The 16,761-nt window shown below is 45.5% G+C and overlaps 1 protein-coding gene across 3 annotated transcripts; it reads right to left on the reverse strand.

Moving 5' to 3' along the window:
- Positions 1-313: 313 nt before the first annotated feature.
- On the reverse strand, positions 314-13,461 carry LOC127781507 (proline-rich receptor-like protein kinase PERK2). 3 transcript variants are annotated; one of them, XM_052308470.1, is made up of 8 exons: positions 12,151-13,461; positions 2,217-2,681; positions 2,033-2,119; positions 1,761-1,831; positions 1,604-1,680; positions 1,336-1,483; positions 1,085-1,246; positions 314-960 (listed from the first exon to the last, which is right to left on the reverse strand). In XM_052308470.1, exons 1-8 carry the CDS (start codon positions 13,019-13,021, stop codon positions 598-600), a joined length of 2,244 nt encoding a protein of 747 aa, XP_052164430.1. In that variant the 5' UTR covers positions 13,022-13,461; the 3' UTR covers positions 314-597. The 3 variants fall into 3 exon arrangements, with proteins under 3 accessions (XP_052164430.1, XP_052164445.1, XP_052164437.1); XM_052308485.1 differs by lacking the exon at positions 12,151-13,461 and adding an exon at positions 6,906-7,603; XM_052308477.1 differs by lacking the exon at positions 12,151-13,461 and adding an exon at positions 3,075-3,943.
- Between the last annotated feature and the right edge of the window lie 3,300 nt (positions 13,462-16,761).

Here is a 16,761-nt window from a genome sequence, read left to right on the forward strand (position 1 = left end):
CTCGTTGGAATTCTGCGTGAAACTCATTCCAGCAATCCAGTCCACAAAGGCTTCCCCTTGCGAGTCGTCGCGGTGGCGAGCGGGTGGCGGTGGCGCCATGGATGGCCAGCAGGAGGAGCAGCATGCAGTGCGGCGACAGCTGAAGCCCGAGAAAGACAAAAATATCCCTCCGCAAATATTTTTTTTGACAAAAATATCCCTCCACAATTCTACTACCATTAAATGTGATGGTAGTAGAAATAGATCTGAACCCTATGATCAAATGAGATTAACGGTTCAGATTATTTTCTACTTCAAGTAGAGGGCACCGGAGTGGGTCTCTCCAAACAAATCTCATCTTTGATGTTTATTAACCTGGGTGGTTAGTGAAGGTAGGTACAATTTACAAACTTCCACTCCAACAAAAATTGCATGAATTCGAAAACCAAAGAAACAACCGCGGGATTTGGAATGTAGTTTAATTTACAGTGACAGCATTACGTGTATATATACACGAACAAAATGATTTAATTCATTCGATCGCAACCTTGACGATCACGTACGGCTAACAGTCGCCGGGCTCGCCGGGCGGGGCACCGAAATTCCGGTGTCGCACTGTCACACCCGCCCGCCACGTCTAGCGGTGGTCCGCCTGCTCAGCCTCTCCGTGCCGGCCGCCTCGCCGCTGGCGCCGGCCGTCATCTGCACGTCCACCGTCACCTCCCCGGTGTCGCCGCCGGCTGCGCTGGTGGTGTACTCGGTGGACGGGTTCAGCCCGTACTCGCTAGTTGGCTCGCTGAACTCGCTGCTCGTGTACTCGCTGACGGTGCCCGTACCGGTGGCCGAGCCGAACGCCATCTTCCTGAGCCGCTTCATCTGGTCCGTCGTGCCGCCGCTCGTCCGCTGCATCGCGCTCTGCCCGGGCGTCACGCCAGCGTTCAGGTCCTCCGCCGCCAGCTCGCCCTCCAGGTAACGCACGATCTGACCATTCGAGTGTCCACATTTTCAGTGTACAAGCTACGGAGTTGCTGAAACCAGAAGCCGTGCGGTGTGTGCTGTGTGTTTGTGTTTGTTCAGTGAAGGTGTGAGGAGTTTTGGCAAGAACCTGGCTCATCCGCGGGCGAGACCGCGCGGTGTGGCGCACGGCGGCGGCCGCGCAGGCGATCAGCCGCCCCATGTCGTACGCGTCGTAGTTGTTCTCCAGCCTCGGGTCAACCAGCTCCTCGAAGTTCTCCTCCTCCACAGCTCTCACCAGCAGGGGTCTCGCCTGTTGGACACACACAGAGATGACTACTTTCACCGGCCGTGGCAAATGGAAATCTACGTGTTCGGTTCAAGACTCGGAAGCCCACTCACCCAAGAAACCAATGTGTCAGGCTGGTCACCGTGAGACACCATGATAGGCTTCTTCCCGGTGATCAGCTCCAGGAGCATCACGCCGAATGAGAAGACGTCGGAACGGTCGTTCACTTTGCCCGTGGCAGCATACTCTGGAGCTAAATATCTGGAGATACAAGTTGTTGACAGCACAAAGTTTAGTCCGCGTGGTGCGTGCACTGAGGAACTTTTGACGTACGAGTGCAAGTGTAATTGATTGTTGTGGTTGTGATGGTGATGTGTTTACCCAAAAGTTCCCATTACGCGCGTCGAAACAGCGGTCTGCTCAGTGGCTTGGTACTTGGCCAACCCAAAATCTGCAACCTGTACAAACATGTGTGCACCTTCGCGATAAATACGCGTATAACGTCAATTATTGCAGGTTCCAAATTTTCGCGATTTACCTTTGGTTCGAAGGTGTAGTCCAGCAGGATGTTGGCTGCCTTGATGTCTCTATGAATAATCTTAGGATGACCTGACAACAGTCAAAGCAGGCCATCTTATGAGAACCACAGTTTCACAGATTCCGCATATATTTACGTGGTGTTTAGGAAGTAAGGACTAAACTTTAATCCTTTTAACAAAAGCACAAGTCTCTCTTATAGGGACTTATACTTTTGTGAGAGGTTCCCAAACACCACCTTAGATTTCAGAGGAAACACAAGGTGGAACTCACAGTCCTCGTGCAGATACGCGAGGCCCTTGGCCGAGCCGACCGCGATCTTCCACCGCCGCGGCCAGTCCAGCGCCGGCCGGCCGCTACCTGCAGAAACCAACCAATATGCAACCACTCGTGTCAGCCCAAGCAAGCCCCAGCATTACACGCAACAATGGTACATCATCCGGCAGCAAGTACTTACCGTGCAGGTGGAACTCGAGCGTCTTGTTGGGGACGTACTCGTAGACGAGAAGGCGCTGCTCGCCGTAGATGCAGTAGCCGACGAGGGAGACGAGGTTCTTGTGGTGCACGCGGCTGATGATCTCCACCTCGGCCTGGAACTCGCGCTCGCCCTGCCCGCTGCCGGACCGCAGCTTCTTGATGGCCACCTCTTGCCCGCGCACCGTCCCCTTGTACACCTGCCCGAACCCGCCCTGCCCGAGCAGGTTCGATTCCGAGAACCCGTCCGCTGCCGCCGCCAGCTCGTCGTACCCGAACGCGCCGCCCATCATCGCGATCCCCGGCACCGCCGACGCCGCCTCGGACGCCCCGCCGCTGCTCACGAACGAGTGCGGCTGCAGCAGCAGCGGCGGCGTCGACGAGGGGCTCGGCGACAGCGCGTGTGACTGCTGCTGCGACGGCGGCCGGTGCGGGTCGTAGAATTCGGCTGCAGGTGGCACGGCAACAAAACAGGGAAAAAAAAAACACTCGATCAGCTCAACTCAATCGCCGCGCACAGATCGATGCATCCCTGGAGAAAATTTTCACGAGCATAGCATACAAAATGGTCAAACGCTAACGAGTGTGCGCCGCGAAGACCGCGGACACGAGCCGGACGAGATGGAATACGTCGCACTGTACGCGATGCCGATGTGTCGCTATCACCACCATCGGTCACCCGCGACGACCGCAGCGAAGGGCGTGGATGGGATCGCGCTAACACCGAAAAAGGCTTGGGGGACCCCGCGTCGCGCATTGTCGCGTCGACGTGGCCGCGACGTAGCATGATCTCGCGCAACCAACACTGCCAATGAAAGGAGGGGAATACGCGCTTACGTACCTGGGAAGGGTGGGTAGCCCGGGTGGTGCGGCGCCGGCGGGTGTTGGCGGCGCCGGCGCCTCTTGCTAACGAAGAAGTAGATCAGACCGGCGGCGAGGCCGAGCACGACCACCGCCGCGACGGCCACGCCGACGGCCACCACGGTCCCGTTGTTGGAGGACTTGGAGCCGGAGGAGGCACCCGACTGCGTCGGCGTCGAGGGCGGTGGCGGTGGGGATAAAGAAATTCGCGGTGGCGGTGGTGAGGCTGGGACGTTGCTGGGGGACGGTGGCGGAGACGGGGGGTTGTTACTCGGTGGCGGGGCGGTTGGGACATCGGGCGGCGGCGGGCTTGCGACAGGCGGAGGAGGGGATGGCGTCACCGGCGGAGGTGGGGACGGCGTCACCGGCGTTGGGGTCGGCGTCGGTGGAGGCGGTGACGGTGGCACTGGTGGAGGAGCCACCGGTGTAGGAGGAGTCACCGGCGGGGGGCTCACCGGGGGAGGTGTAACAGGTGGGGGGCTCACCGGGGGAGGTGTCACAGGTGGGGGACTCACCGGAGGAGGTGACACCGGCGGGGGAGTCACCGGTGGTGGCGTCACCGGAGGGGGTGAGACCGGCGGGGGAGCAGTCACCGGAGGAGGCGTCACGGGTGGCGTCTGCGGCGGTGGAGCCGCCGGCGTGACCGGCGCCGACGGCGCCTGAGATGACATGGTAGCACGCGGCGCAGGTGCAACGTTAGGCTCTCGGTATGATTCAACGACCACGACCAAATACCAATGGGCTAGCTAATTAGGAAGACTACGTGCAAGATATCTATGAGCTGGTTGCAGTTCACCACGAGGTGGTTTCCACTTTGGCCGTGTAACAATTCTTCGGCTTTGCTTGCTTGCTCGCCTGGTTCAAGCGAAAGCAATAACTTGGCTTCTCTTAAAAAAAACGAGAATCTTTTTCTGTCCTTTGTATGATGGTAGTTAGCTAGCCTGGGTGGTTAGATAAGATTGACCGTGCTGAAGTCAGAGTTCGGTTGGATTGTGCATTTGTGCTTCGTTGTGCTAGGAATAGTAATGGCGCTAAACTGCTAATCATGAACTTAATCATGTATTTTCGATGCAACCGTGAGTCTTTGACAGGTAGATCGACCTGGTCAGATACAGGCAGACAGCACGACACCAGCAGCGAGCAGCCTCACCAACTTCGGTTACATGCGAGCAGCGAGCCAAGGACAAGGCTAGACGGCTCATTGCGTGAAGTAACAAACATAATCACACAAACCACTTGCCGACTTGTACAGTTGTACTACTTCTGAGCAGTGGCTGCGGTTTTTATGTTTTCTCAGGAGACAACAGAACAAGTACGGACACAGATCAGCCTTCAGAGTATTCTGATTTGTGAAACGATTGATCCACTACTCTGCTTTGATGATAAAAGTTTTGTGACTGTCCCGATCCATCGAGGGGAGAATATTGTTCTTTTTGGCAACTTGCCGAAAAGTGGTCTTGGTTAAGAAAATCCGCCGCCTATCGCACATGCAAAACCAGAAATTTTCCTTGACTGTTTCATGAGGGGAAAGGGCTGTCAAGAGATTGGTTACGTCACAGCGTCACGACCAATTCTATACTATATACTGTCTATACATATTGGCAAGTTGGATGCATGTTTTTGCTGTGTATGCATCAATCAAGTTCTGGGAGGCGAAAGCAACTAACTGGGGTGATCAGCACGCACGTTTTCGATGCCCACCAGTATTCCCGAATCATCGCGCAAGAAAAAAAAATCAACAATAAACAGCACATAATCGATATAGTATTTGGAATAAATCAGTACCTAATTATACTCGGTTTGAAGATGCAACTTCATCTTTTTCATGAGTATCAATATAATTCTGAAATTCGTAATCGATAAATTTCAAATTGTTTTCAGTTTGGAGTTTAAATTTTAGCTCCTTTTGATATGATAATTTTAAAATTTATAATTAATAAATATATCAAGCTGTACTCAGTTTGGAGTTTCAATTAAATCGTATTGATTCAATAGTTATGAATTCGTAATTAATAAATATTGAGCTAATGCTTGGTTTCAATTTTCAACTATAGCTTTTTTTTTGGTTTAATAATTCTAAAATTCGAAGTTAATCACTACAAATTTGGTCTTATGTGGGGGTCTCAATTTAGTATTATCTTTATAATTTAATGATTCTAAAAATCGAAATTAATAAGCAATGAGTTGCATTCGTTTGGAGTACTGTTTTTTTTAATTAAAGTAAAAAAAAACGCTAAAAAGGTACACATAATTTCCAATGGTATGCTTTTTATCACATAGATTATATGGGCTTTAGAAGTAGGCCATGACGTTTTGGTCGACACACATGGGCTTTAAAAGTGGCCCGTGAAGTGAAATGCACATATATTTTATTAACCCCAATTTATATTATAATGTATTTTAACTTCTTTTTCATAGCCAAAACTTTTTAAATTTGATTAAGTTTATACAAATATAGGAACATCTACAGCACCAAAATAAATAAACTATTTTGATATACATTGAACATATTTTGATATATATATTTGTTTTATGTTGAAATGCTATGTTTTAACTTGATCAGAATTTAAAATTTTAATTTAAAGAAAAATTAAAATGACTTATAACATAAAACAGAGAGATATCTATGATCATAATAAGTGGCCCACGACCACAATGTTCCCAATTAGTGTAGATATATAGGTAAGGATGGACAGATGGATCGATAATCCTTGTGGCAAGTTGACTTAACCATCGTAAGGTAAGGTAAGTGACTTGAGGCAGCTAATTAATCCCTTTGAAAATTGAAATAATAGTTAACTTAGTCTCTTAAGGGAGAGGAGAGAAGACGGAAACATCGTTGTTTAACTTAACAATTGCTCAACAATGACTCTTAGAAAAAAAAAAGTGAAGAGACTAGATAGCACCAAGCATTGTACATCCAAGACTAGATAACACCAAGCGTTCAACGAGAGTTAACGACACATGCAGCGATTTAATTAATACTCCTTTCTACTTCCTCTGTCTTATAACATAAGAGATTTTAAGAATATAAACAACCTAAAATCCCTTATATTATATGACAAAGGGAGTATGTATTAATGAAGAGTCTGTTCAAGAGATAGTTATATGAAAGGGCATTTTTCCGACTTGGAATACCTACAAGCTTGCATCGGACTATACCTTTGAGCATGCATGCCCTTACTCCGAGTTGGAGTAATTTTGGTCCCTAGCATTTTACTTTGTCTTGTCCAAATGTAACTAAGGTCATAAGGTCTAATATTATTACTCTACAGATATGTAAGGTCAAATTAGATTTATAAATGGTGATAGAAAAACAAATTTAACTGTATGAAACAACTGCATTTTTTTCACAAATTGATTCTTTTGCGTGGACGTCAAATTCGCTCGTACACGTTCTTAGTTTTCTTAAGATATTTTATAACTATTTCAAGCGTTTGCAAGAAAAGATGGCACATGCGTAAGGTGTTTAAAGTACTGTTCCCATTGTTAGCCTTAACGTGTGTACAGAATGGTGCGAACGTGCCGTTTGAACCGCTCGCCGCTAGACACAAGACGGTGTCCAGGTCGAACGCGCTACGCAGGCACGCTACGTACGCAATGCCGCCGTTTCGGTATCGAACTGTCGATCCTCTTGACTTCATCAGGGCTAAACACCGCAAAAAACTGGAGCTCTCGCGCTGGCGATGCGTGCGCGCGCGCTGTTGTCACGTGCGTCGACATGCCCGCGACGTAGCATTGTCTCGTGCAACGGCCGCGCGCGCGCGTCGAATGTCAATACGCAAGTACGTACGTAGGGCGTGTAACTTACTTGGAAACACCGGGTACGGCGATGGCTGGTGATGGCTTCGGCGGCGGCGGCGCCCCTTGGCGACGAAGCAGTAGATCAGCACGGCGGCGAGACCGAGCAGGACGACCGCGCCGACCACGCCCGCGGCTACTGCCACGGTCCCGTTGGAGGACGACGACGGGGCGGACGAGGACGCCGGCTGCGGCGGCGACGGCGGTGGAGATAAATTAATGAGCGCCTGCGGAGGCGCCGGTGAAGACGGGGCATTGCCTGCATCGGGTGACTGTGGAGGCGGTGGTGAAGATGGGGGGCTGTTAGAGGGTGGCTGCGGCGGCGAGACGTTGTTGCTCGGTGGTGGCGGCGAGGCCTTGGGCGCTGGCGGGCTTGGAACAAGTGGAGGAGGAGATGATGGCACCACCGGCGGAGTTGGGGTTGGCGTCACCGGTGTAGGGGTTGGTGTCGGCTTTGGTGATGGTACTGGAGGTGGCGGAGGAAACACCGGTGGAGGTGGTGGTGAGGTTACCGGGGGTGGCGGAGGAGGTGTCGCTGAAGGGACAGGAATCGGCGGAGGAGGAGGCGGCGGCGACGGCGGCAACGGGGCAGGGGTCGGCTGCGGAGTAGGCTGCGTTGGCGCCGCACCGGACATGGTTGCGCTGCGTGCAAGTGCAACGTGGTGCAGGTATCGGTATGATCCGTACAGAGGGGGCAAGAAAAGAGATTTTTGTTGCTTGCCTCGAGCGACAGCGACGGCATATGTATAGCTCCCCCGCCGCAGTGCGTAATCGTGAGCATTCTGATGCCAGCGTGGCAAGCAGAACCGGTCAGATACAGACGGCTAGCAGCTTAGCATACTCACTCTCCAACTTCGGTCGCAAAGTGTTTAAAATGAGCAAATGACAAAGGCTTGGCCGCAAATACAAATGAAACTCAGGCTGCCCGGCGAGAAAAAAAAAAACGAAGCTGTTGCCGTTTCTTGTACTCTTTTTTTTTTTCCTTGAGCAGTGACTGCGGTACGTGTTCACTCAGAAGATATAAGCTACGCCGTCGATCAACCTGGGTTCTGAGTTGATCGATCTGGAGCGCAGGAGCGGTATGTTTTTCTGCTCCGAGTATGAAGCTTGCGAGTCTCTAAAGTCAAGCCAAGGTAAGATTATTTTTCTTGGGCAATTTGCTGAAAACGGTTTGGGGCTTTGGGCTTAATTGAATCCATCCGCCTTTCGCAAACTCAAGGCCAACAGTTTTTCCTTGACTGTATCATGAGGGGCCAGGAAACGGATGTTTAATCAAGTGATTTCATCACTTCCATACTAGTATATGGGATGGTTGGATGCATGCTGTTGCTATGTATAAATGGATCAATCACGTTCTAAGATGCGAAAACAGATGTAAACACATTCTAATTATCATGCACAATTTATCAACTGTATATAGTGTAAATCGGACTAGCACAATAGTTTAAAGATAATTTAGACTTTATTTCTTTTTTTTAAAAAAAAGGTAAAATGAACTGTTATAACTATAATCCATAAGTAATTTGTGCAATCCGAAAGATAGGTGTTACAATATATCTTATGGATTGCGCATCACACTCTATGTTAATTTGGATATACAAATCAAGTTCAAGTTCACATTAGGTGGGTTAAGCCAAGTTGGACATCACTTATATATAGGTTGAGCACAAATGTTGTCTTCACTATTTCGACTAGATATGCGCGCCTAGAATAAAATGGAGTAAATTTTAGAAAACCCCACCTATTATTACGATCCAAGTTGCACAAAATCACATGGATTTTGACACGTGGCATATAACATAATTATTATGGTCTTAAAGTTTCACAAAATAACATTGCTAACCATTTTGACACACTCTTATATCAAAATTTAGAATAAAAATATTTATAAATTTGACATGTGATTGTATAAAAAAAATATGGTAGATCTGAAGACAAAATGGAAACTAGTGTGGTTTTGTGAAACTTTAGGACGATAATACCAGGGTTATGTGTCATATGTCAATATTAGTGTGGTTTTGTGTAATTTGGACCATAATAGATAGGCTTTAAAGAAATTTGTATAACTAGTTTGAACAAATATTGCAAGATGAATGATTAACTTAATACTTGCTTTTCAAAGTTGTGGCACTACCAGGAACCAGCTCCATCGTTTGCTTAAGAAGAAAAGAACAAAGGTAGTTGTAGCTCATAATAGTTCACTAGAAGAATCTTGCATATTGTAAAAAATGTTCCCATATATTCTACTATGATTGCAAGTTGGACAGTTACGTGTTAATACTCGCCACAATTGACATTTCTCAAAGTGTGATCACCTAATTCATCAAATATTGCATTTAGCTAGCGTTCTCTCTTACGACTACCAATTCTTAACCTATCTAACAATCTGTTTAACATGTGAGTGCATGTGTCGCATATAGTGTTATCGTCATATTGAATCTACTAGTCCGAGGTCCAAATGCTTTAGCTTGCATGAATGGTTCATCCCGATCATATCCTTACTGACGATAGAAGGTTGCATTTTTTTTTTATAATTGTAATTCCTTATGACAAGTTGCATAAGTCAAACTGTTGCAAGGTACTACCTCCGTTTTTAAATAGATGACGCCGTTGACTTTTTCTCACATGTTTGACCATTCGTCTTATTCAAAAATTTTATGTGAATGTATAAGATATAAATCACACCTAAAGTACTATGAGTGATAAAACAACTCATAGCAAAATAAATTATAATTACGTAAATTTTTTAGATAAGACAAATGGTCAAACATGTGAAAAAAAGTCAATGGCGTCATCTATTAAAAAATGGAGAGTACTGACTAAAGAAACATGTATAGCAACGAAGATAGCCATGACTTGCACCAAAGCGTAAACAATCCTTCAACCCCCCCCCCCCCCCTCCCCCCTCTTTTTTAAGACATTACTTTTATTCCAGAAGCTTGAAACACAATAAAGGAGGCATTGCATGAAGCTACCAAATGCCATCGTATACGAAAAATTGAATTCAAAAAACTAAATCCTTCTAAAATATATGAATTTTTACCTTGGATATGGGTATTAAGAAAGTATGTGGATTTAAATGGGGGAATATTGTGATTGTTTAAGAAAATGAAGTAAGTGGAGAATTTCAATGGTGAAAGGTTATGGTTGGTTAGGAAAAAAATATTGGTGAAAAATTGATATATTTCAGGATAAATTTTAAATGCTAGAAGTCGTTATATTTCAGAGTTGAAGGAGTACCATTTTAAAACTATGAAATGGCTATTTCGCTTCTTTATTTCTTCTTCTCTTTCTATTTCTGAAACTATGAAATGGCTATTTCGCTTCTTTATTTCTTCTTCTCTTTCTATTTCTGTTTTATGAAGGCAACCTACATGTCATGGTCCTAGTTTAATTAAAAAATAACGAAGTTTATTAAATTTTAAACCACGGGGTCTCCCCTTCGGTGCTTGAGTTTTGATATAGCGTAAAAGAGGGATTAACAGAGTGAAGTTGGATCGTACCATCACAAAAAAAACAAGGGTGGGGTGGTTTAAAAAATGTATGCCAATCCCTCTATGAGATCACACAAACTTGTAGAGCACAAATAAAAAAAAGTATCTTAGTACTGGCAGATATGCAGACATCGTTGACTTTTGAATCCATATTTGACCATTCATCTTATTCAAAAATTTTATACAAATGTATAAAATATAAATTATACCTAAAGTATTTTGAGTGATTAAACAACTCATAACAAAATAAATTATAATTACATAATTTTTTAAATAAGATAAATGGTTAAACGAGTGATAAAAAGTTAACGACGTCATCTATTAAAAAAAAGAAGGAAGTGATTATATATAGTATGTGTCCTCGCACTCTACCCATTTCTCCGAAATGTGCAAATAATCAGCATAAACACTATTCACAGCCGAATTATTTGTTTCTGTAGCTCGAGTTGAACTTGAGAATCTATGTGAGTGGCATGTTCAACTCGATGTATTCAAATTATTTCAAAATCGTTGGCAACTAGTCCCTCCATCTACTTTTATAGTCATATTTCCAAATCTGAAAAATTTATTTTTGATAGGCATATTTCAATCCAACAACTTACTCCCTCCATACTCATAAAAGAAGTCGTTTAGAGCAATGTTTAAGTCAAACATTGGGAATATAAATCATGAATAACTCTCAAGTTGTTGAGTTTGAAAATATAAAAATTATACAAATAGATTTGTCTTGAAAAATACGTTCATAAAAGTATACATATATCACTTTTCAATAAATATTTTTTATAGAAACAAGAAGTCAAAAGTTGTGTTTTGGAGACCGTGTCGTTGTCTTAAACGACTTTCTTTATGAGTACGGAGGGACTATCATCTTAATGATTTTCTTGGATTTAATGCGTGACTCTCCATTCTTCCACACAAGATTAGCTACATGGGCATCGAGAAATGTAAATATTAATGAATCGCTTGTTTATGAGGAATGACTAATAGCATATTTAAATGGATGATAAGTAGAATCACTTATCGTTGGTCTATGTACCAAGATGAAATATGACTATCAAAAGTAGATGTAGGAAGTATTTGGTTGCACGTGAGAAACATGTAATTGTCCTTTTATGTTGTAAAATATATTTATTCCACACCGCTGCTAACTCGATAATGGTTAGCACTGGCAAAATATTCAAAATGGTGTGGATGTGCCTTTTAATTTGAATGGTCATGTCCAATTGACCATGATCATCCTCGACGCCCGCGTAATCAAAAGTAAATAGATGGAATTACTGTAACACACCACAAACAAACTGGGGCGTGGGTAACAGCCGTGCAAGCGTGTGATAAGGTTAAGCGTAAAGCGTACTCCCTCCGTACATCTTACCTATTCTTAGCACGTAAAACGATAAGTTTTATTTCTTCAATACCCTTTATCTACATATCTTTCTTACTACTTTTATCAATTATTAAGGGTATTTTAGTCATTCTTCATCTCTACTACTTCTATCTTGAGATGCTAGGAATGGATTTGTTTTTGGGACGGTGGGAGTATCTATCAGCTGCGACGATAGTTTCTGGCGATCTCAACCGTTAGATGAAGGAGCAAGTCAAGCACCAGCTGCAGTGCCACACCTACTTCAACTGTCGATACAGCACCGTAATATACCTATGCCGTCCGTTTAGCCAACCGTTCATATTTCAAATGGCGCCGTGCCTTTATAACGCGAAGGCAAGGAATTTGTTTCCCAGGAAAGGTGATACGAGCATATGTACCTGGCAATGACGGCGGAGGCTGCTGTTGGCGACGGCGCCTCTTGCCGATGAAGAAGTAAATCAGCCCGGCCGCGAGACCGATCACGACCACCGCGGCGACAGCCACGCCCACACCCACTGTGGTCCCGCTGCTTTTGGATGATGAGGGTGAGGGTGACGTCGTTGGCGCTTCGACAGCCTGTGGTGGTGGGGGTGATGGCGGCGGAGGTGGAGAGTTTTGGACCTCAGGTGGTGGAGGGCTTGCAATAGGCGGAGGTGGAGACGGTGTTGGACTCGGCCTCGGTCTGGATGGTGGTGGTGGTGGTGGAGGGTTCATGGGAGGAGGTGGAGGGTTCACTGGGGGGAACACCGGAGGAGGAGGAGGAGGTGGGAATTGCGGATTAGGCCTAGGATTTGGGGAAGGTACTGGATTTGGAGTAGGGGCCGGACTAGGTGCTGGGACTGGGGCAATCACTGGAGGAGGCGGTGGTGGAAAAGGTGGTGGAGGAGGAGGTGGTGGTGGTGGAAATACTGGAGGAGGCACAGGGGGGTCCACCGGAGGCGGAGGACGTGGAGCTGGAGCAGGCGTGGGGGGAATCACCGGAGGAGGAGGTGGGGGATTTCCTGGAGGAGGAGGCGGTGGGTTCTCCGGAGGAGGTGGTGGAGGGTTCCCTGGAGGAGGTTGTGGTGGAATAACCGGAGGAGACGGTGGAGGTGTTGTTGGAGTAGACGGCGGAGGTGTTGTTGGTGGCGATTGGGGCGGATTTGCTGAAGGAGGTGGCTGTGGAGGCCGATCAGGGGGAGCTGGTGGCGATTGGGGCGGATTTGCTGAAGGAGATGGCTGTGGAGGCCGATTAGGGGGAGCAGGAGGGGTCGGCGACGGGCTGGACATGGTTGCGCGGCGTGCAAGTGCAACGTACGTGCAGCTCCCAGCGTGATCACTAAACGACCAATAGGTCCAATGCTAATGGGCAAGAAGAGGAGAGAGCATCAAGAGCTTATATATACCTATGAGCTGGACGCAGTTCGCCACGAGGTGGTTTTCTCTTTGGCCGTGCAGATCTTCGTGTCGCTTGCTTGCTTCAATTTTCAAGCGACGTAAGCAACAGACGCACAGGCGAAACTTGGTAGTATCCATGAAAAGACTAGGCTACTCTTCTTATTTCTTTTGCCGTAGTAGCTATCAGTGTTAGATAAGATTGACCGTGCAAAGTCAGAGTTCGATTGGATTGTGCGAGGAATAGAAATGGCACTAAACTTGCTAATCATGAACTTAGTCATGGATTTTTTTTTTTATGCAAGTGTAGCATTAACCACGAGGAATAGAAATGGCACTAAACCGCTAAACATGAACTTAGTCATGGATTTTTTTTTTTATGCAAGTGTAGCATTAACCAGGTAGACCTGGTCAGATACCGGCAGAGCACTTGCGAGCCAATGATATAGGTTGACAGCTTAATACACAAAATGAGGCTGACCTCTGTTTTTTTCTGGGCAGTGGCTTCGATACTTGTATCACCATTCATCACTGGACAAGTATGGCCAGCAATCAACCTGCAAGATTCAGAAACAACGTGTCTGCTCATGTTTTTTCTGCTCGGAAGTTCGTCAGTCGTAGCTATGAGAGAGAGATTCAGGATTTTGACATATGAGGCAGATTTTATTTTCATTTGGGTGCCACTATGATGACATATCAACCTAGACTGACATGTCAAAAGCAATTTATGTGATTATTTGGTACTAAGCATAAGAACCGCATGTAACATCAGAAGGAAAGAGTAAACCCAGCCAAATCAGTTATGTTAATTCCATTTTAGAAGCTCAGAACAAAATAAAGGAGGCAGCCCATGAATGATGAAGGTTCTTAAGAACTTCGAAGAGACAACTAAAGATCAAGCAAAAAATGCACTAAAATAAAACACGGTCACTGTGAAGTTATCCACAACTGGTAAATTGAAATAGCAATTTGGTCACTCCATCACCCATAGACTTTTTGAGTTCATACTTCATTATACACGCCAGCAGAAAGCAGGAACACATCTTGGAAGCAAAAAACTAAACAAGAACTAGCAAGTTTCATACAACGCAGTAGCTATTGGAGTGGATGAGACGGTGACAGTTTAGTTATATAAAAGAAATTAAAGATATCAAATGTTCAAGTTGAGATGGTTACAATGGTTTTCTAATAATTGGTGCATGGGGTGACATCCAAATACACGATGTTTTAAAACAATACTCTAGCCTTATTAAGTCTAATCTAACATATATACCCAGTAGTTTGAAGGAGGCTATAGGTACATATGATATGATAATGGTGCATCAGCAAATCGACCACGTGATCAAATGCAAATATATATACTCCATATATAAGCAGCAAAGATTTTGAAGTTGCTAGCATACCATCTTTTCCATAGAGAACAGGCTAAATTAGTTTGCTGTTCCTAGTATGTAAAAAACATGCCCTTTCAACCAACCACGCTACATTAACATATCCAACAAAAGAAAATCACAAAATCTACCTTTCTTACTAACAGTAAAAAAATCTCATTGAAACAGTGCAATAGAAAACAAAACCCAGTTATAGAAGTGTATGGACAGGTATGCAACACAACACATCTAATACCATGTGGCCTATGGTCACAGTTTCATCTATTACTTTGCTGAAAATGTTCAGTGGATAACTGGGGTCAATGGATCATCAGTACGCAAGATGTTCCATAAGACTTCACCAGACAATACAATAATAATATAGCAAGATGAAAGTCAACTGTACTTCCATCAACATGAAGCTTGGCCCTTTCCACAAAAAAGGGAGTGGCATACTCTGCTGTAGCAGTTCAAGAATGCTAACTCTACAGAACTTATTATCAGAAAACTGTTCGTACTCTTACCTATCATTTCCATCAACATGAATCAGAAAAGCAATTAAATCCTGTTCTCTCTCCAGGTCTGCTCAAATAGCATTACCTGTTGTTTCCGTAGTCGATGAGTTACAGCTATTGTAACTAACAATTTCATCTATACTAAACGCTGTGAATATATTAAGTTTTATACATGAAAATACTAAGGAAGAAAAAAAAACTAGCTATACTACAGTATATCAGTAAAGTTATGCAAATAAGCTATGAACCATTTGCCAGGCAACTGAGACTACTCAACCAGTTAGGCTGTTCACAGACTCAGACCATCATATCTAGCAAGTGCTGAAGAAAAAGTAACTTAATGTTTTTATAGGCAAAAACTGAAAAGGTCCTAGACACCTACTCATGTATAGCAAATACACAGGGCATAGTGGCCAAGGAACAAGTATAATTGAAGAGTGGTAAAGTACAATAATTTTGAGACTAGAAATGAAATCTCATCCAAGCCACATAGGAATAATGATCATTATTACTTTATCAGTGCCTCAGTGCAGCTTCCAATCCATACAATTTTATTTAGAGCCTACATTGGGTTGCTATGAAACAGCCCGTATAACATCAATGCACTCAAACTCCCAAAGCCATAATTAATCGTAAGAAAGTTCTTGGTCAATACCTTCCCTCATGGGCATCGGTGCTATCAATTTTCTGCATCTATTCAGCCAATCCAATAGCACGTACTACGTAGGCCACACTAGAGAAACGACATGCTAAAACCATTCACTGTAATCCATTTCAGATTTTAATAAATGAGACAAGCAAACTACGGTTCTAATTAGTACCTGAAGAACGCACAAACAACATTGCAACACTGTTATTCAGCCGAATTAACCGAATAAAATCTCCAAGATTTCAGCAATTGAAAAGACAACAAGTCATGACAGCTTATTCAACAAACAGATCCCACGCAACAGTCTGAGCACTCCAAAATACTCCCTGTCCAATTAAAACAGTATGGAGAACAAACCGAACGGAGAGTCCTTCTCCCGGTCGCAGTCTCGAGGCATCCACCGGAGGCAGCACTCACAGAAACTTCCTGTACGGCCGGCCGGCGTCCTCGTCCTGCATATGCTGCAACCAAACAAGCACGCACAGAGAGAGATTCTTCGTTAGGACCTGGATAACCCAAGAGGACACGGCAAGGAAGAGGAGGGGGGGTTCGGAGGAGGGGATTACGAATTCGCGGACGATGCCCTTGTAGACGAGGATGGGGACGGCGAGTCCGAAGAGGCCGACGACGGCGAGGCTGCGGCGGGTCCAGCGGAAGTTGAACTCGAGGTTCTCGCGGCCTGCGTTCCACTCCTCGATCCACTTGTTCTTGTGCACCTCCATGCCGCCCCCCATCTTCTCCGCTCCCTCTCCTCGATCCGCCGCCGCCTCCTCTCTCCGGCTGCGAGAATGCGCTGGTGGGCTCGTGAAAAGGGGCAAAGAACCGACGCCGATCTGGTTTGGGGAGACGGCCGCAAGGTCGCTACTGCCCCTGGCGTTTGGGGATTACCAAGGATGCCGCGAGGATTGCAACCCGCATGCGGAGAACGAGAGCGTACTTCCGGGCTCACACTTGCGGGTTACGAATGCACATCACCCAGAAACCCGTGTCAGCTTCGGGAAGACGGGTTTCCATAATACGTTGCCTTTGTTGAATCCAGAAAAGATTTAATCCGGAAAATAAAGCAGTTGCGTCTTGCAAACAGCTGAATTCTCGTTTGAA

The sequence above is a fragment of the Oryza glaberrima genome, chromosome 1 (genome assembly GCF_000147395.1).
Source record: "Oryza glaberrima chromosome 1, OglaRS2, whole genome shotgun sequence".
Classification (NCBI taxonomy): domain Eukaryota; kingdom Viridiplantae; phylum Streptophyta; class Magnoliopsida; order Poales; family Poaceae; genus Oryza; species Oryza glaberrima.

Excerpts from the sequence above, each read along its gene's own strand:
- LOC127781507 (XM_052308470.1), bottom strand. The coding sequence starts at position 13,021 with ATGTCCAGCCCGTCGCCGACCCCTCCTGCTCCCCCTAATCGGCCTCCA. Across the intron at positions 1,247-1,335 it reads CTGACACATTGGTTTCTTGG|GCGAGACCCCTGCTGGTGAG; the intron begins GTGAGTGGGCTT and ends TGTGTCCAACAG. Across the intron at positions 961-1,084 it reads CTCGCCCGCGGATGAGCCAG|ATCGTGCGTTACCTGGAGGG; the intron begins GTTCTTGCCAAA and ends TCGAATGGTCAG.